The sequence below is a fragment of the Xylocopa sonorina genome, chromosome 4, assembly GCF_050948175.1.
Source record: "Xylocopa sonorina isolate GNS202 chromosome 4, iyXylSono1_principal, whole genome shotgun sequence".
NCBI lineage: Eukaryota > Metazoa > Arthropoda > Insecta > Hymenoptera > Apidae > Xylocopa > Xylocopa sonorina.
The window spans coordinates 10,882,312-10,902,518 of NC_135196.1; the positions used below are offsets into that span (position 1 = coordinate 10,882,312).

The 20,207-nt window shown below is 47.6% G+C and overlaps 3 protein-coding genes across 4 annotated transcripts in view; 2 read left to right on the forward strand and 1 right to left on the reverse strand.

The window, feature by feature from the left end:
* The window catches only part of LOC143422921 (furin-like protease 1), a 167,524-nt gene that overhangs the window by 29,974 nt on the left and 117,343 nt on the right, over nucleotides 1–20,207 (reverse strand). The window lies entirely within an intron of this gene.
* LOC143423173 (dynein axonemal intermediate chain 2-like) lies at nucleotides 1,759–4,596 on the forward strand. Its single transcript, XM_076894298.1, has 7 exons — nucleotides 1,759–1,941; nucleotides 2,044–2,205; nucleotides 2,350–2,450; nucleotides 2,955–3,115; nucleotides 3,467–3,644; nucleotides 3,724–4,152; nucleotides 4,272–4,596. The coding sequence occupies exons 1-7, from the start codon at nucleotides 1,759–1,761 to the stop codon at nucleotides 4,594–4,596; spliced, it is 1,539 nt and encodes a 512-aa protein (XP_076750413.1).
* Nucleotides 12,323–19,064, forward strand: LOC143423174 (dynein axonemal intermediate chain 2-like; the record flags this gene model as incomplete). Its single annotated transcript, XM_076894299.1, has 10 exons — nucleotides 12,323–12,508; nucleotides 13,962–14,123; nucleotides 14,365–14,465; nucleotides 14,749–14,906; nucleotides 15,300–15,477; nucleotides 15,573–16,001; nucleotides 16,530–16,815; nucleotides 17,107–17,391; nucleotides 17,537–18,180; nucleotides 18,743–19,064. Coding segments are annotated over 10 exons (2,751 nt in total), but the record flags the coding sequence as incomplete, so codon positions are not given.

Here is a 20,207-nt window from a genome sequence, read left to right on the forward strand (position 1 = left end):
AATCATTTAAGCCTCGTTGCACAATGCATCGGAATCCCATCGATGTATACCGCCGCGCTGAATAGTTAAATTCTACGCGAACTTCCTCCGCCATAGGACGTTTCGGAATTCAATCCTAGATTGCTTTAGTTCCGGGACCAGGGGGTTCATCTACGATATGTGGTACGACATACGCAGACACCGGTCGATTTGATTCATCACTGGTACAGCTTATAGCTCTCTCTTTCCCCCCCTCTCTCTCTCTCTCTCTCTCTCTCTCTCTCTCTCTCGCTCGTATCAATGCAGACGTATTCAGAGACATCCGTCAGACATCGTCCGCTATAAATTCGCTTTTCCGAGTCACTCACGACGCGACTGAACAGAAAGCTGCGCGACGTACGCACAGATTCGTCAAAGTACTAGTTAAACCCCTCTGTACACGGATAAAACGGTATACCAATGTAGGATAATATTTTTCGTTCGATACTCCGTGGATTCGTGTGTAGGGGAGAAAAGCGTGTTTCACGTGCACTCCGTTCGAGCTCGATATCAATCGTTCTAATTGATTAGGAATGGGATCCTGGCTCGTATCTGCGCGATGGCCGCTGATTAGACGCTTTCATCCCCCATTCCCAGAATTTCATCGAGCACAGGATCATCAGCAGTTCTTCGCTTCGATTCAGCGCAGAGTGAACGAATTAATCAACAAATGCGATCGAGTGGGATTCGAAAGGTTCGTCGAAAGCTGACGATGTAACGCGGTACATCAGGTACATGTTCCAGAATGAATTTTTCGCATAAACGCGTCTGAATGGCCGACAGAGGCCAAGCGAAAATTCAATCGCGGATCATTGTCAAGTCCAGCGTTCATTCCGGCTTACGCGTTTACCGCGTCCACGGGGCAATCGATCATGATTTCGACCGCGACTGCATCAAATATGATTTACTGGGAGGTAGGGAGCCCTCTTCGCATGGCTTACGCGATTTACGGATTCGTGCGAAAGCATTGATTGCCGGATTTTCGGTTCCCAGCGAGCCGATCGGCAGAAATTGCGGAAGGTCACGAAGGGATAACGCGATGACGGAGCCGAGTAGCGCTGCGCCCGATGGTAATTCCCGTAAAGTGAATTGCCAGCGGTGGCGGTCGAGTAGCGGGCGAAAATTGAATCTTTGACGCGCGAAAGAAACGAGGTTCAGGAAATTAGCGGCCACGAAGAAATCGGTGACGCGACGGAGGGAAGGTAAAAGCGGCGGCGCTTTAAAAGGGCCAACGGATCGGAGAACGGGGCGGGCAGCGGGTTTCGCGCCGCGTTAAATCCCTCGAGAATGGAAATTCGAAGGGAAATTGTGGTTCGCGTTGAAACATTCACGAATGTATCGGGTGCCGCGGTCTCCGCTGCTACTATCCGGGGACCAAGGCGCAGGGACGCTGGAATTTTTAACCATGTTGATCGCAAATCGAATATTTATCTATTCACGTGCGTTACGGTTCGAAATTGCTTTGAAAATCTGCCTTAGACGCGTGTGTATTAAATATGAACGGTTCGATAAGACGATGCGACGCGCGATGAAGCTTTACGATGTCGAGGATCGAGCATCGTTTCGATTTTCACGTGTTTCGATGAAACGTCACCTTGGTCAGTTTCACGTCGACCATCTTCTCGTTCGGACGATTTATGTTTCGATCATTTATTTTTTTGTGCCCCTTTTTATTTTGTAATTCGTGTGTATGTATTATTTTATAATACGACTGCGGTTCAATGAGAGCCAGTAACGAGGATGCTGACCCAATACACTTACATCAGACAGAGGCATCAGTTTGGAAAGCAATGCGTGTTCACGGACGCCTACAATGTCGCGGAAGAGAGCATCCCTCCGGAATCGGAACTCATGCAGAATTATATTATGCGCCCGCAGTGTCATCGCGGCGTCCAAGTGTCCACGCAGTACGCAGGCCACGAGGTAACACGTAATTAACAATCTTATTAAGATGTTTTACGTTACACGCATTTATTATTCTAATCAAAACGCAGTAAATAAGCAAAAAAAAATATATCGTTTCAGGCGCAAATATCGAGAAAAGCTGTTACGAATACTGGAATGTATCACGCTGAGGGTGGCTGGCCAAAGGAGATCAACCCACGAGACACAGAAGTTGTTCAAAGATTTCGTCGACGCGTAGAGAAGGACGATCATTGGCCTTTAAGTATGAAACCTCTTCTCACGGTGAGCTTCTGAGGTCTGGATACCTCGATATACTTGAATATTCTTTCATATTCGAATCGAATCCTAATTACAACGCTGGAAGTCGATCTGAATAGCTGAATGGAAAGTACGATAAGAATTTCAAAGAGTATCGCGTGTACACAGATAATGGAGCGGCACGTGCTCCAAAACAACGCCATGGACATCTATCAAAACTTTTTCGACGATCTGATTCCAACATCCATGGTCAGAGAGTACAGTATAAGGTGCGTATCTCATAATTGAAACAACTCACTGTCATCAATCGAACAGGAAACCGTACAATTCTATGCCACGTTAAGAATATAATGGATCGAAAGCCATGGATACGTACACACTACTGCCTCGTGCAATTTCTGAACTCATCCGCTGAGTCAACGTATCTCTCGTATTAAAGTTACTAATCCAAACGACTGCCGCCTCCACCCATTAAACCGTGAGTGGTGTGTGCGTTACGGGCACTTCCACATAAATTCCGTGGCAAAAAGTGTAGTTCGCGATCGCGTTTCGATCTGGCAATAAAAATCCGTAGGGTCGTTAAATTAACGAGCGAAGTGTGCTTTGTCGCGATAACACGGGCCCCCTTGATATATACGTTCATTACGCGATCTATATACGCGTGTATACACACGTGTACGCGTATATGTACACACTTGTTCCCCACGGTTTTATCGGACATCCGTCCCATCCATTGACCTCTCGCCCGCCCATTTTTCTCCCTATTTATTCAGGGTCACGAACTTGTACGAAGATCCGCAGGCGAAAGCTAGGCCGATCAGGCACTTATCCTGGTCCCCCAACGGTTTGGATCGATTGGCAGCGGCGTACGGGTTTCTGGAATTCCAAGAGCATCCGGTCGACGTGAGTCCGTACTCCTACGTATGGGACATCGGTACTCTGATATTCCTTATGTTATTCGATGACTAACCGCGTTTGGTCGACGTTATTTACCACGACGGCACCTCCGAGCGGGATGCTATTCCATCGATTCAATTCTGCGCGCGTTTGTGCACGGAGAAATTTGATATTGTTTCGTCGATCTCTGAGGGAGATGTTCCTCCAAACGTTTCTCACGGGAATTCTGTTCTTTTTGCGTGCTCTCGTTATTTTTTGTCGTCGACGGACATTTTTGTCGTTCGCCTCTACCTCCGCGAGTTAATTAAAAGTTCATGTACCGCTTGCGAAGACGCAAGTTTGCGTACGAGTGATTCGAGGCACTGAAGTATCGGTCGATCCTGCGCAGAGAATCCTAACAAGGCTATCAACACGTTGAAATCGTCATCCCCCTTGATGACAGTCGAATTTAATACTCGAGATCCGGTGTTGTTGGTCAGTGGTTTGTTGTCTGGACAGGTGTGCTGCTGGGACATTCGAACGAGCGACAAACCAGTGCAAACGTCTCACATCTACACCAGTCACAGGTACAATAATCTTCGTATCCTGCTCTCGACTGTCTAAATTAGAGGCTGCAAAGTAGCGACGATTCTGTCTTTCTCGAAGGCAACCAGCGATTCAGGCGTTGTGGATCCCCACGAAATCCAACAACGACTTCTTCTCCTCCTCCACGGATGGCATGGTCAAATGGTGGGACATGAGGTACTTAAAGAAACCCACGGAAGTGCTGGTGATGGATCTGGACGATCCAGGAAGAGCAGATATCCTGAAGGCTGTTGGGGTCACGGCGCTTCAATACGAGCCGACGATGAGCAGCAGATTCCTAGCCGGCACTGAGAACGGTATAGTCGTCAACGTGAATAGAAGGACCAGCAATCCTGTCGAGAAGCTGGCGATAAAGTTCGAATGTTACACCGGGCCTGTCATTGTCATCGACAGAAATCCCATCTACGCGAAGAACTTTTTAACGATCGGCGATTGGTCTGCTAAAATATGGGCGGACGACACGAAGGAGGGATGCTTCCTGTCTACCTGGTACGATTCTCGGTTTATTCGATTGGTTTTTGTTCAATTGATATGTATAAAATTATTATTGAGGACTGGTACAAATTATCGTTCAGAGATCGACAGAATTTCGATTTTTCCATGCACAGTGACAAGGACGTCGATTTAAGTGGTGGCTGTTGGAGCAACTCGAGGTGCTCCGTATTTTTCACCATAAATATAGAAGGCACCCTGGAAGCGTACGACGTTTTAGCAAGCGTAAAAGCCCCGTTGACCGCCATCCGGGTCTGCAGAGACGGCTTAACCGCGATTAGATCCCACGAAGGTGGCGAATATCTCGCAGTCGGAAGCAGAAACGGTAACGTGTACTTGCTGGAGTGTTCCGACGACTTTGAGCTGTTCACCAAGGAGGACAGAGTCGCTTTGAGTAACGTGAGACACAATTCTTCTCATCAGTTTAACTCGACGATTTAACGGCAAATATTCTAATCGTGGCGACTCGTCTCGCGAAATTCGATCGCCTAGATCGTTCTTTGAATTTAACGTTGACTGAACAAATTGAATTTCTGGCTTTCGCATCGAGGCGAGACTTTCTTCGACAGAAGACAATTGGAAAATTTCATTTTTCCGTCCGCAGTATCTGGAAAGATGCAGTCGATACGAGAAAGCGATCGACACTCGATTGAAGGAGATACGCCTGGTCCACGGACCCGCGTTGGACACGCGAGTGACGATCAAACGAGACTCGAAGGGAAAGGTCAGAAAAAAGGAGCACAAGGAGAAGAAGAAGGAGAAACACGCGGACGTGGACAAAGAAAAGGCGGAGAAAGCAGATGCGCACAAGAAACCGAGAGCAACTAAGGTGAAGGGGAAGAGTACCATCAAGACGAGCTACCCAGAGCTCATCAACGCTGAGGTCGAATATTTCAACAAAGTGGACGAGGTAGATTATAAAATTCGTCGTAATTCGCCGCAAAAAACATATTCGTCTCTTAATTTCGATAGAGATACATTTTTCGTGAGGTAAAGGTAGGATAAATGATATGATTCATATAAAATTTGATGTCTCGAACGATTCTGAGAAGTTTATCGAGGTCGTATCTAATACAAATACGTGCAATTCTGTAAAAAGGAGGCCAAGAAGTACACGGAACTTGACCCAGCGGACGTGGAAGCGGCGCATGCATTGTTGAGGGAAAGAAAAGCCCCGAAGCTGGTGGAGGAGGAGGCCGATTCGGAGAAGGAAGACCCCAAAAGACGAAGATCGATCAGAAAGATCAAGACTCGGACGAAGGCAATAAAAACACCGCGGAAGAGCGCCGATGTAATAGAGGAGGAGCAGGTTGACGATACCGATTTAGAGTCGACCAAGTCAGTGGGCAAAAAGCAGCGAGCGAAAAGGATTCTGAGGAAGAGTTGCGCGAAGGTAGTTTGCAAGCCGGAAATTTGTTGCATGGATATGGAAGGTAAGATCGCATCGATCGAAACTCTTTTCTTCGAACCAGACTATCTCTTCTTTCCCTTCTCTTCTCTTCATTCGTTGTTACATTTTCTAACGCGAACCCGTCGAACTTCCCACGTGTCTGCTCTCGCATCGATCGAAACTCTTTTCTTCGAACCAGACTATCTCTTCTTTCCCTTCTCTTCTCTTCATTCGCTGTTACATTTTCTAACGCGAACCCGTCGAACTTCCCACGTGTCTGCTCGCGTTCTTACGTCGTTCTGCGTCCCAGTGTCGACTCGTAACACGTTCCCAAAGAAAAGTGGCAAGTTTTTCTTAGATCGATTGCAATTTCTCAGAGAGTCGACGTCGTAGCGGCGTGCGATGCGCGGGAGAGAGGCGTAACCGGGCGCGCTTTTAAGATAATACTCGCGGAGCGGTGGGAACTCGTTCACAGTTGCCTCGAAGCTACTCGATAATTTCCGGGGAATTTCATTTCACGCTTCTCGGGAGCAGGCGAAATTTTCTGAAACTTTCGCGGGTCGTCGCCGCGTCTGCACGCTCACTTGTAAATTCTACAATCGCGGTGGGGTGGCTGCAAACAGGGCGCACGGTCTGTCGCGGTTCTATCACAGGACCAGGCGAATTAATTCCGTACCGCGTTCTCCGGTACTCCAGCGGTTACTCCCAAGTCGCCTTCGCCGTCGAGTTCGCCGTTAGTTACAATTAACTCGGAATAACGCGCCGGAAGTCGCTTAAACGATCGCCTCGAAGTTAATAAATGTGTAACGGGCCACGGGTGCGCCACCGCTGTCGTTTCAGGTGACTTATCGTTACTTACCGTTTAAGTAACTTCGCGGACAACTACACACCGCGGGTCACGGCTGTGCCCGAACACTGAGTCGATTAAAATGGTATCTCGTATTCCGTAAGGAAATTTCAACGGAATTCCTCTGTTACCTCTCACTTCCATCGTCTTCTGTTATTTGTGGAGTAGTTCTATTAGTTCCAGGGAACTTCGAAAGAATTTCTCGTTTTCTGCAACGAGCAACTCCTGAGAGATCTTGTAATAATGAAGGCGGGTATGATAAATACGCGAAGAATGTAACAAAACATTTTCGATGGTCCGCGAAAGTTAATGGCAACGACAGATCTAATTTAGCGACGATCGACGTTGCAAACAGCGAGTGGTCTGTTTCGATAGCGCGTCTCTGTCCGTCGGATGTTTCGCTTATGCATTCAGGAATTTTGTTCTCCTCAGGCGATGCAAAATTTCGGTCGCAATATCGGTCGTAACCGGTCCCCACTTTTTTCTCCCTTTCTCCTGTTCCTGCTGCTTTCATAACGCAGGATAAAAATTAATTCGAGATTATGCAGATGAGAGATCGGCAGGTCTCCCGGGAGTCGCAAAGAACAGCGTGGTCGCTGAACGAGTATCGCGATTACAAATTGGGTCGGGATTGATTAGTGTCGGGTGGAAAAAATTGCCCGCAAGGGGGAATAATTGGTTCGCAGTTCCGATGGAAATCGCGATTCCTATTCGTGGTACGGCGGTATCGATCCTCTGCTAGAAATCAGGATTCCAGGGAACACGTTTAATTTCCCCGCTGGCAATTTATTTATCGCGTTCCAGAGAAACGCAAAGCTGGACGGTCGCGCGAACTGCAGAGGAAATCCAGAGTTCCAGAACAGCCGCCTGTGAGAAGCAGATCGTTCATCGTGGATAACAAGTGGTTCAGAAGGTTAACCGATTACATCGTGGAGATTCCTCAGCCGACGCGTGCGTTCAGGAGAAAAATCATGGCGCTGAAGGATACCCCGCCGAATGTGCTTCGCAAGGAGCTCGAGCAGGCGAAGAGGGAAGTTCGCGTCTGGCAGGAGAGAGCAATCGCGAGGACGCTCAGCTCGTGGGCGGTTGAGAGGAGACTCGAGGACGCGGGGTCCTCCGTGAGAAGGATCGAGAGCAAGGACGAAACGGCGAAGCCTGAGGAGCCTGAGAGGCGTGTCAGCCTGTCGAAGGACGAGCCGAAGCGCTTGGCCAAGGATGACGCGCCGGTTAAAGGGAAGCAGTCGCGCAAAGCCAGAAAGGTGAAACTGACGCGAGAGGACATCGAGAGGCAGGAGGAGGAAAGGCAGAGGGAGCTGTGGGAGAAGCTTAAGCGGAAGGTGAAGCAGTACGACGAACAGCAGAAGCAGAGGCAGAAAGAGTTCTACCCCAGGATATCCGCTGCTTTCGTGCGATCATCTTCCGACGACTTGATCGACGAGGACCAAGAGAAGAAATAGTCAACGATCAATCGATGAAGATACTGAAATTATGAACGTACAGTCTCGCGACACTTATATCAAAGGCGTATCCGAACTAGAAATTATTCCAGCATAAGGATAGGGTAGAAGTTTTAAATGAATGATCAAAGAGATTCGAGCTGGACCGTCGAATCGAATTCGACGGAATTCAACGGGAATCAGTCGCATTAGAATTCACCGTGGCGTCTCGAAGGAAAAAGCTGTCGCTTAAGCGTTCGCCGCTCGCATTCAGGTCACCAGCGGCGAGCCAGAAAACCGCGGGGCGGAGGGTGGCGAGGTAAACAATCTCGTCAAAAAGTTTTGTCGTGAAAGAAATCTAAGAGGCTCGGTCAAGAGTCTTCCCTTCTCTCTCTCCACGGTCGAGGCAACTTCTCCACGGCGTTATTACGTATTCGTCGAACGAAACCGCGGCGCAGGCCGAGGCGAGTACTCGTCGAGCGACGTGCGCGAACGGCAGGAAAGTTTTCCCCGCTTCCTGCTCGTGGCTCCTCGCGGAAATTTGCCCGCTTTCGGCGACAGCATTAAATTCTGGTTAGAAACAGGTGGTTCGTGCGTGCTAGACGCTCTCGACGGCCGCCGTCTCTCGCGGAATTATCGGACGGGGTGCAACAGCGCGAAGAAGGGACGCTCGAGGACGGCGAGGGTGGTTCGATCCGGCGGAAACGCCGCGAAAGTTTATCGCCTCTCTTGTCGACGACGATCCAGAGGAGCCGCGGCAGCTTTTCATTTATTGCCGGAGTTTAAGCAATCGTTCTTTCGAAGTTGCGCGAGAACACGACCGGTCACGGGGGGTGGGGGATGAACGCGAGGATCCGCTGGAATTTCGCGGGATGAATGACGAACTTATGATGAGCATCTCGAGGAAAGTTTTTGCCATTCCCATCGCTCCGTGGAAGCGACTGGTTGTTGGGCTGGTCTCGATCGCAGGGATGGGAATATTCCCATCCATGGACTAACGGATTTTTTATACAGAAAATTGTAAGAACTATTATATTGAATTGTTTTTATTTGTATGAGTATATTGATATTCTTAACTGGGGGATACTTCGAAGAGAGAGATCGTGAAATCTTTCCTTGGAAAAGTTTCGCTGTTACGAATGAAAGGATGCCTGGGATAAGTTATAATCGAGTACACGAAGGAAACCGTGGATAGAAACGCGAAAGGGGATCGCGTGAATCCAAGTTGATTATCAATGCGTTGATTCTCAGGTAAATTATGTATAACTAGATGCTCGACTGACCGTGTGATTTACAAGTTCCGGCTGAAAGTCTCGAGTTCCAGTTGCCGCGGTCGATCTCGAGCCGCCTCTCGCGGTTAATTAGGACGCTTCATTCTCGTTACTAATTAACAACTGTCTTTCTTATTGAAAACTCTCGAACGCCGCGTATTTGAAATTTTTTCAGAGCCCTTGATACGCGCCTGTTTTACAACGGATTTTCGACTGCTCTTACCTGAATTTATTTGTGCCTTTTATCAACGATTGTTAATTGGTAGCATCTATTGATGGCTTTTTAATTGGAATCGAAGAAATTTTGTAGCATTTACAGATGAATTATTTATAATATACCGCATTCCTTTTCTATCCTTATACAAGCAATTAATATTCCGATTACATTTAATATCGAAAGCCGAGAATTAACTACATTCTCGATCCGCGTGATTCGTTCAATTAATGTACATTTCGTGCATCGAGCGTAAAATATGAAATTCAACCGATGTATCCAAAGAATGATAATAATAATAATAATAATAAACCAGCATCGATAAAGTACTACCCTAATATTTCGAATCACTGCTATAAAATCAATACCGTTGATACCCCCGCGCACGTACACTGAATTAATTATTCATGTAAAATAATCTCGCATTATAATGTAAACAACATGTTAATATTCATTAATACCGATATAAAATGCATTAATATTAATCGACGTGTATCGTGGGGACCAATGGAAAGCAGAAGGGTGTGGGTTCGTTTCAACAGACAATGGCATTGTTTTCAACCGTTCTGTACATTTGGCGTGCGATTAGATCGGTGCTAATAACCCTCCTCCACGCGTGTCTCCTATCGCGAGACCGGATCGAAGTCTGTGACCCGATCGCGGATTAACCCTCGCGCCAGGCGAACACAGGAATGATTACCCCGATACAATACTTCGAACCAACGTAACGTTCCAGCTATAAAGCCGCTCGATGGCCTCTGTATCACGCTGCGAGCAAGCAGCACAGGAGAAACCGAATTTCTGCACGGCTTCGATCTCACCGTTTCGATTACAATTTCACGGGCTTATCCAGCCTGGAGGGCGAGGGTCGAGGCAAAAAAGATTCGATCGCTCGAAGCAATCGAAGTCCCCGGTATCTTTTTTTTTTTCCACCACTTTTTCTCTTTCTCCTCGCGCGATTTACAACGCGCTCGAGCGACAACAAGGAAGCAGACAAACCGTGGACACGCGTGTGCATTAGCTGATGAGAGAGCAACGGTTCATCGGGCTCCACGAGCGGGGTCGTTGTTCACTGCGAGAAAGGGTTGAGAGAAAGAACGTGAAAGGGGATGAATTAAAACAGTACCACGGTGGAGGAATAAATGGTAGCGGGCGGTGCGATCATGGGCGAGAGGCTCGACTCTTGATCGCGAATAATTTTCTCGCTCGAACACGGCGGAAAACACGGAAGCGGTGGACAGAAAAAATAGTGCCAGTTTCAGAATCGATCCGAATGTGTTTTCGATGTTCCTGATCGCTGGCCCCGGTGTATTTTTCAATGGAAATTTCGGAATCGTCGGTTGTTACAAGTGCATGCTCGTGTATGGATGCATGGAAGATGTATCGCGATAGAACGCTTAGCTTCTGTCCGCTCGAGTGGCGTGCACGCGCGTTCGTTCCAATGGAGCTCGTACGCGATCGTTGCTTTCTGTTTTCGGCTTTCATCGTCGAGGGATGCTCGCGAAGAGCGAACAGGGGAATCGTAGAGTGTCTGTTCCTGGTAATAATTGATCGAGTACGTGCCAAGTCTGCGGTTCGGTTAAGAAGGTAATTAGAGCGTTGGTAGAGTCGTACACCCTCGAGATACGAAGTTTATACGATAGCTCTTAAGCGAGGCATGCTTCGAATGCCACGGAAATCGTTTGATTCCGTTACCAGTGAGACTGAGAATATCAAATGAATTCACGACTCGTTAAAGCTATCATTTTGTTCAACAAGCGTGGCAAGAATAAGATGATAGGTGGCTAGAGAATTTTCATTTCTCTACACGATCTCATTTATCCTGAAAAACGAACGCGACAGCAACGAAGCTCGATAATATGCAACGATCGATTCGTTAAGACAGAATGATTGCATCAGCGGTTCTTGATGAACCAAGTATTAGCAAAGAATCGAGAAGCCTTGATTACAATCTTCCATCAGTCGTCCCCGTTTTCTTCTCCTCGATTGGGCCAGTCTTGCGGATTGCTCGTATCCAGAATAGAAAAAGGAACAAGAGAGACAGTCAATTGATTTTTCATGGAATAGTCGCCATATTCTTTTCGTATCGACGGATAGAACTGTAAGAAGATATCCGCTCAAATATCCTCAGAGTCGCGCTTAATTTCTCGATAAACCCCCCAGTATAGTTGAAACAGCATCGACAGATAGAGACAGCTCAAACATTTGTCCGCAGTTATTCACCTTCGTCCTCGCAACGAAGTTTCGTCGACGAGTCACCTCTTCGCACTTCAGTCCCCACGGGCTATCGGAATGTCAGCTGGTATCGATTCGAAAGCCTACGTGGGAATCGTGGCCGCGTTCAAGTTAAAGCGAAGGACGTGTGCAAAAGCCAGGGGGTGCGCTTGATCCCGTCGAGATAAGTTTGATCGAGCCCTGGCCATCGCCCGTGCGTTCTCTCTGTTTATGCCCGATTCACACGTAAAGAGGGATCTTCGCAGGGGGTGGAAAGGTAGGGCGCGCGAGCCTTCGCCAGAGAGTTGCCCGCGTGTTTGCTGAAACAAGACAAATATCGTCCTTCCGGCGGCAACTTTGTCCGTTTCGTGGATCCATGAATCTTTCACCACTTGCTGACGCTCTCCTTCTCTTGTGGAACCAGCGCACCAGTGGAAGCGTTACAAACAGCCGAATTATCGTGGCGCACGAATTCACCCCTTGGCTGGTTGGCTATTGGACGTAGAAGGTCCTGAAGCTTTCTTTCTTTCAGACGACGCGTGCCTCTTTGAAGATTGCATTCTTTCTGTCGATTCAGGTTAGAGTTTGCTGGTCAAGTCAATTTTTATGGCACACGTGTATGCATTTTTTCTTTAGTGGATAGTTCTGCAAAATTTTCGTACGTTTTATGAGAACAGAATATTATTTTCCAGGACGTATCGTTCGAATGTTCGCTTGATGGGGATATAAACTAGACCACAGCAACGAACTGATTTACCAGCTACTTTTTGTAGTACCGGTTCGAAATAACCTGTCGCGATGGAGATTAAACGGGTGTACGTGAAAACGCGAGCCGAGTTCGGCAAGCAATGCGTCTTTGACCAGCTGGGACCTCTCCTGAACGTCGATATCGCGCCGCATCCGGCTGGCATGAACGATTACATCTGGAGGAGCCATCGTCACATCGGTGTACAGCACTCAAAGCAATTGGCGTTGCACGAGGTAAGCTCGAACGTCATTAGAGGGATTATACGGACGCGATGTTTGGCTCTCTCTTCATTCGCTGCGTCTGCATCCGCGCGCGCGGGCCAAACCGAATCGACTCGAGCATTGTCCGCGACGAAGAACTTCTTTTCTCTTTAGGCGCACGGTTACGCGACAGACGACGTTGCATTTTCCATGCGGTCTCATTAATTCGTATGCACGTTCCACCGTGGTCGTGTCGCGTTAAGGATCGTCGTTTGAAATATTTTATTAACGACAGAACTCGAACCTGCGACGATCCTTTGAGTATCGTCGACCGTGGATGAGAAATACGAGGGTTGCCAACAGGGGGTTGAAGAATATGATAATATACGCGATTGAAAATTAAGATCGTGGCCAATTAATGATTTATATGAGGATATCTATGAAATAATAACTAATATCGAAATAGTATTGTTTCACGGATTAAATTCCACGGTATTACAGCTGAAGCAAGAATGATCCATGTTTTTCTGTACGCATTCGTATTTCCGTACAGAGTGAAAGAGTAACGATTAACAATGCGTCGAGGGGATGCCCCAATTAACTTTTATTTTCATTCGAGTGGCGAACGGTTAAGATAAAACTCGATATCGCAGCGCGACGAGTACCTCTAGACCGGAAACGCGTAACGCCCGAGGTCGACAGGCCGCTGAATCGCGTATCCAGATATCTTTTGTGCTCCCGTTCCTCGACGGGTCGGATGGCTTCGTATCCCTTGCTTCGACGAACGGACGAAAGCAGTCGTAAAATGAGAAACGAAAGAGAAAGAAAAAGGGAATATCAGAAGGAACTCGAAAACAAAGCGAAGGATTCGCGCAAATTGGAGGAGGAGCTCGCGTGCGTTCGCCGCTTTGATAACGACGGGGAAGCTTATTTGTACCGTTCACGGTGCTCGTCCCGTGTTACGGTAACAAAAGTAGTATCAACTTGTTGAAAGCTCCGCCAGCCGAACGGATGGGACGACGGGTGCACAACAAGTCCGCCGAAAACTTTGTTACTTGATGCGCTGAGCATGCAATTTTGCGACTACTTTCCACCGTTACGCCCTATAGATTTCTGCCGCACTCTCTGTTGTTCCCAGGCAGAGCACCGTTTGTGGAAACCTATGTAGAACAATGTTCCATCCAGTTCGAACTGCACGGATACGTTCCACGGTATCAACAAATGCGACGATGAAAGTAATCATTTTTTAAAGGAAAAGAAAATTGTGATATTAGGAGATTGTTGGATAAATTGTTAAGAAAAAGGAAAGGACGAATCGGAGAGTCCTCGAATAGTACAATTGCAATGTTCGCGCGATAAATTTCAGCGAATTGTATAACGTTATACAGATTATTTGGCGAGCTGACTGGTCCCGTTAAAATCTCCGTTTAAATCGTGTCTCTCTAGGCTTTTTTTCCGCTTCGACACATTCTACGTTGAAATTTAGGTGCAAACTGAATTTAAAGCGACGAAGAACTCCGGGATGTTTCACTTCGAGGGTGGATGGCCAAAGGAGATCAACCCTAGGGACGAGGAGACCACCGCGCGGTATCGAAGGAGGATCGAGAAGGATGAAGATTGGGCACCGAAACTACGTAACTTGTTCGAGGTGAGTTATCGCCGATCGATTCGGTTTCAGATTCGTCTCTACGATTCGAAGAAGCTCGAGTGGCAACGCTCGAGCGGCCAAGCTACGTAAACGTGAACGCGAAATCGGCGGAATTAATTTTTAGATCGATTTTACTGCTCGTCGGTAATTGGTGCTAATAATTACTCGGTACTGTAAAACCGTCGTACCCGTACGAGTGTGTAAGTAATTAAGCAGAACGTTAAATGAAGTGGTCTCGCAGGTGATGGAGCAGACTGTTCTTCAGAACGGTGCCATGGACATTTACCAACACTACTTCGACGACATGATAGCGACTCCATTGGTGCAACCGCTGGGTTTAAGGCGAGCGATGTTAAACTGTACCATAATTAAATCCAATTTAGTTTGAGCACGCTACCCGTATAGAATCTTCCGCGTGTAATGGCGGCTCTTTGCGGAGTAATTTTCTTAATAGGGATCAAAAGCTTTCCCGTTGAAATCTCTTAAAATCACTACGAAACGATCTCCTCAGACGCGAAATAATTCATCTCTCGCACGTTTTTCCTCTCTTATAATTATTCACCTATTCCTTTGCTACGTATGCATTTTTCTCATTTGGCAGATCGTAAGCGTTATCGAATTTCAGGACCGTGAACCTGTACACGGATCCAGAAACACCAAAGAGGACAGTGACCAATATCTCGTGGACGCCGGATGCTGGCACAAGAATAGCGGTCTGTTACTGCTTCTTGGACTACGGGAGGCCGTTGGATTACAGTAAAAGAGCGTACATCTGGCAGGTCGGTAGGTAAAAGAAGTATGTTGGTACACGTTTCACCATTTACGCGACATTAGTGGGATCGCGGGGCATTTGCATCGCTTTGCATCCCTTTGCGTACGGCTCCTTGCGACGAGAAAGTAAATTGAGTGCCTTGCGTGAATTTTCAAGCTTCCATTCTGACCTCTACCAGTCTGCAACGAGAAGTGGCGAACACTTTACTTCGAGCACCTATAAATTACCAACCGCGCAATTTTTGTAAAAGACACTCGCATAGATCACTCAAATCCAAGTGCAGACGTTCGTCACCACGATTCGATGCGCTTCAACACTCGACGAAAATCGTAACGCATGCGAGAACCTTCTCTCCCCCTCGAGTTTAATCCAGATTAGAAAGAGATCGTCATTTTTCTGAACAGAAAACCCGAACCATCCTTACATGGGCCTGGATCCCTACAGCCCGTGCGTGGCTTGCGAATTCAATCCTCTGGACCCGTCTATCCTCGCCAGTGGCCTGATGACGGGTCAAGTCTGTAGTTGGGACATCAGGACAGGCAACACCCCTGTCCAATACTCTCATTTGCTGCTCAGTCACAGGTGAGTTAACATCGAACTTCAACAATCTGAAGTCCAACACTCTGAATTCTCAGGTTTTTCGATGTCTCAATAAAAAAAGAGTTTCTTGAATTCAGAGAATTCGCGAACGCAGTGAAATGGGTGCCAACGAAGAGCAACACGGAGTTCTTCTCGACGTCGACGGACGGCCGCGTGATGTGGTGGGACACGCGGCACCTTCGAGGGCCAACCGAGATCCTGATGTTCGACCTGGAATATCCGAACGAGCCGCACATCGACAGAGCGATTGGCGTCACCTGCTTGAATTTCGGCCCGATGGTTGGCACGAAGTTCATGGTCGGCCTGGAGAACGGCATCATCATAACCGGCTCGAGGAGGATGAGGACGAACGCGGAGAAGCTGGCGAACCGATTCGACGCCCATTACGCGCAGGTCTTCTCCGTCGATCGCAACAACCTAAACCCATCGATATTCCTCAGCGTCGGTGGCTGGAGGGCTCGAATCTGGGCGGAGGACACCAGGGAGGGAAATTTGATTTCCACTCCGTATGTTAGTTTTCGTTCGATATTAATCCCTTCCTCTGGCTGACTATGTATCTACCTCACTACTCGCGAAGGCAGCTAATCTTATCATTTTTCATTATACTCTCGTTAAAGTCAGAGTTATTGTACAGAACGAGTGAGATATTCTCAATCATTTGTATAGCAAATACTAAGATTCACGATTCTGTAAAAAAGATTTGGTGGTGTGAATTTGGAAACGTTCAGAATTCATAATTAGCGTTTCTATTGTATGCATAGAGCAAGTGATACATTCTCAACTATATGTATAGTAAATACTAAGATTCACGATTCTGTAAAAAAGACTTTTGGTGGTGTGAATTTGAAAACGTTCAGAATTCATAATTAGCGTTTCTATTTTACGCATAGAACTCATGATACATTCTTAACCATTTGCATAGCAAATACTAAGATTCACGATTCTGTAAAAGGAGAGACTCAATGGTGTGAATTTGGAAACGTTGAGAATTCATAAATAGCTTCACTATTTTATTGGAAAATTCTGTGGGACAGATACCTGCGGGATTATCCGACGGCTGGATGTTGGAACAAGGCGAGGTATTCGGTTTTCTACGTGACGACTGGCACCGGACGGCTGTTAGTCTGGGACGTTCTGGATAGCCTGCGGAAGCCCGTATTCACGTTGAAGTTATGCGACGAGAAGCTCACGTCGATCGCGCCCTGCGAGGAGGGGCCACCCCTTCTGGCCATTGGCAACTGCGTCGGAGAAGTGTACCTCGTCGAACCGACGGACTTCTTTCGGACGTTCAGCAAGAAGGAGAGGGCGTTCTTCTCGGAGGTAAGCGAGCGTGAAACGAAGGGTGCGCGCCCCTCTCTTTCCTGTTCGAGAGACGCGTATCAAGAGCCCTTCCTTCTTTTTAATCGACGACTGCTCTGAGAGCACGCGACAAGACGCGACAAGAGCACGCGAGATCCGCGTTCAAAACCGTTTCACGGGAATTTTATGTCGCGTATAGATCGCGGGAATGATTTGATTACGAGACGTAGCTGCGCGACTTCCGATCTCGAGATTCCTCCTCAAACCCTGCCACTCTGTAGCTTCAAAGGAGACAAATGTTTCTCGCCCCAGTATCTAGAGAGATGTTCGAAGCTGACGAAGGCGGTGGACGTGCGATTAAGAGAGATTAAACTGACGCAAAAGATCATGGCCAAAGAGGAGCGAGCGGTGGCCGCGAAGGCGGGGGTGAAGTCGAGGCTTACGAGACTCAGCAAGTCCAAGAAGAAAAAGACGTCGAAAGGCAGTGAATCGGGAACGAACAAGGAGAGAATGGTGCAGAAGGAGAAGAAGAAGATACGGGACGAGGACCCCGATCTCGTAGCAGCCGAGATGAGATACTTCGAAGCCGTACAAAAAGTAAAACGATGAACTCGACGCCTTTTCGCTTACGTTAGATATTTATATCAGAAAACTGTTCAGAAACTTAGTCCTGCGCGAAATAAAATATAGAAGTTAAACGCGAATACTTAAGTATCGATCTGTATCAATGATTCCTTGCCAGGGATTGGAGGCTTACGAGAAGCAAAGCGATCCAAAGGTGCATCCATCCTTTCAACTCCAACCAGGCCTGAAGAAGGTCGAGAAGAAACGAAAATCGTCGCGCGCAAGTGTGAACGATCGTGCTGAATCTCGTTCGAAGAAAGACGCTGGAAAGATCGTCGAAGAAAAATCGAGCAAGACAGCGACGAAGACGAAATCAGTGACGCGATCTTCCGCGGAGCTCGCGCACTTATTGAAGGAGCTGGATGACGCGAGGACGCTAACCTCGAGGCTGGACGAGGACACGGATCAGACGAGAAAAACGCTGGAGCCAAAGAGCTTGTTTAAACTACCGGTTCCTTGCAAGAGAAAAGTGTGTCGACCGAGAGTCTGCTGTTGGAGGACCGGGAAGAAAGCAAGGAGGAAAGGAAGAAAATCGAGAGTCAGCAAGAAAGCGTTCATGGACCATTCCACCGTTTCATCCAGGAAGCCAATGGATGGATCGAAGAGTCGCAGCACGACGAGCAGGCTGGTTAAGGAAATGTTGGAACCACCTACGGTACTGAGCGAAGACGTGGCGAGAGCCAAGATGGAGATTAGGACTGTGGGTCTGTTGAGCGAGAGATTGAGGAGGAAGTATACGATGGAGGAGTCTGCGAAGCACAGGTAAACGTTTCTAACGTGTCGTTCGAATTTGTAAAGCTTCGCGTTTCACTCTTGGGACAAGGTATTCGGGTAAAAGAATGAGGCAGAGGTGGAAAAATTAGTGTTTGAACTGGTACAGGTACATAAAAGGGGACGCGAAGTTCCCTCGACTCATGCTCGGGAAGTTTAAGTGATTCCACAACACGCGAATTTTTGCGCGATCCATCCAGAGAGCTGCGCCGTTTTGTCATGCATAGTACGCAATTTGAATTGGTGATTCGAGAAAAACTTTCATTTATTTCCCTGCGAAGAAAACCAGGGAGAGATCGACGTCGGGAAAAAGCTAATCGAAATTTTAGCCCCGCTGGTCGTTCGCGTCTCTTAACAGATGAACGGACGCGTCTCGAAATTGCAGGTTTCATCGGTACATAGTGATTTATGCGTTTCTTATCTCGTAAATAGAAAGCAAATCTGTGTCTTCGTTAAACGCGCAACATCCACGTGGATCTTTGGAGAGCTGCACGTTGCAGATTTTATTTCAATTTTATTGCATGAATATCACGATAAATATTACCGTCATTAGAAAAGTCCAGACAAGAAGAACAAAACCGAGGCGCGGATTCAAGGTCCTCGAGGCGCCTGGGGCGGAAGAGGAGGAAGAGCGCGAGGAAGACTGGAGGTCGGAGGAAGACGAGATAGAAGAGAAGCGGAAGGTTATTCCGGATCCGTGCAGCGCGCCTCCGGGGAGGAATATTAAGGAACAGTTTTCCACGATCTTCGGCATTTCCACGGCAGAATTAACAAGGAAAAAGAAGAAGAAGCCCGGGAAAAGTTACTTGGGGGCGTACAAACGCGCTCTGCAGAGAGATTATCCACGAATTTCGGAGTTCGGCCAAGTCGAGTGATGGTCGAACGGGTGGCACTCGCCGTAGCGGAGTTTCCAGCCACTTTGCCGGCTGAAAAGAGCTACGAAACGACGGGAGGACGAGTGGTAATCGATTCTTGCGATTCCTTCCGTACAGTTTCCCACGATTTTGGCGACGATCGAGCCGTATAAAGGACGCGTGGCTTCTAATTTTATCTTCAGCCGCGTATCCGCGCAATCGTGGATTTAGCGTTTCCTTCTATTTATCGCAGATTCGATCTCCGGGGGCTGCAGCCCCCCAGGGGATGCATCAGACGGGGTTCGCGGTTTGTTAATAATCCGCACGGTTCAGGGGGACGTTTCTTCGCGTCGCGTAATTTATTCCAGCGCGGTGTGGAAGAGCGCCAAGCGGCGCGCGATTTTACTTACCAGACATTTATCGCGTTCCGTTTTGTTCCTCGAGAATTTGAATTAAATTCCGCGCGGCTAAGTCCCCCCGCCCCCCCACCCATTTTTTTTATTCTTCTTCTTTCTGTTTTCCTTCCTCCACGCCATCGTTCGTTACAGTGCGAACGTAGAGATTTAGAATTTAAGGGAAAAAAAGCCGCGCGATGTCAGTGATAAAAATTCTTCCGGAACGAACGAGAAAAGTTTACGAATATTCATGTTAATTAGTTGTATTAGTTTTAGAAGAATGATTCGAGCTTAATTACGTGTATATAATTGTGTAAGCGTATTAGTGAGTGAGACGAAATGAAAAATATATTTTATCGACGTTCCTCCTAATCTGTTTCCAACTGTTACGGGGTAACAAAAATGGCGATCGAACACGCAAGTACGAACGCTTCTTGCGCCGTATGGGCAGCTGTTTTGTTGCTTCTAGAGTTCCTCGAAGTAAAGAAGGAAAGCTTTGGTAAAGCTCCAGACCGTAACCAGAGCGACCGTATGATAAATTCGAACAGGAAGGTCTGGACAATCAAAGGCTGGTCCCGGGTAGCAACGCAAGAAGGCATTTTCCCGGGTTTCGTCCACGGCCGTGTCCAGACCAACTTCCGGAATACTGGGGCAACTTGCATACAAAGACAGGGCAAGGTACATGCACGGGATCGGTGAAAAACTGCGATCAAAGGTAGCCAGCTTGAAGTTGCGCTTAAATTCGCTCTGCAAATTGATGCTACCGTTC

Excerpts from the sequence above, each read along its gene's own strand:
- LOC143423173 (XM_076894298.1), top strand. The coding sequence starts at position 1,759 with ATGCTGACCCAATACACTTACATCAGACAGAGGCATCAGTTTGGAAAG. Across the intron at positions 2,451-2,954 it reads GTCAGAGAGTACAGTATAAG|GGTCACGAACTTGTACGAAG; the intron begins GTGCGTATCTCA and ends CTATTTATTCAG. Across the intron at positions 3,116-3,466 it reads CTCCTACGTATGGGACATCG|AGAATCCTAACAAGGCTATC; the intron begins GTACTCTGATAT and ends GATCCTGCGCAG.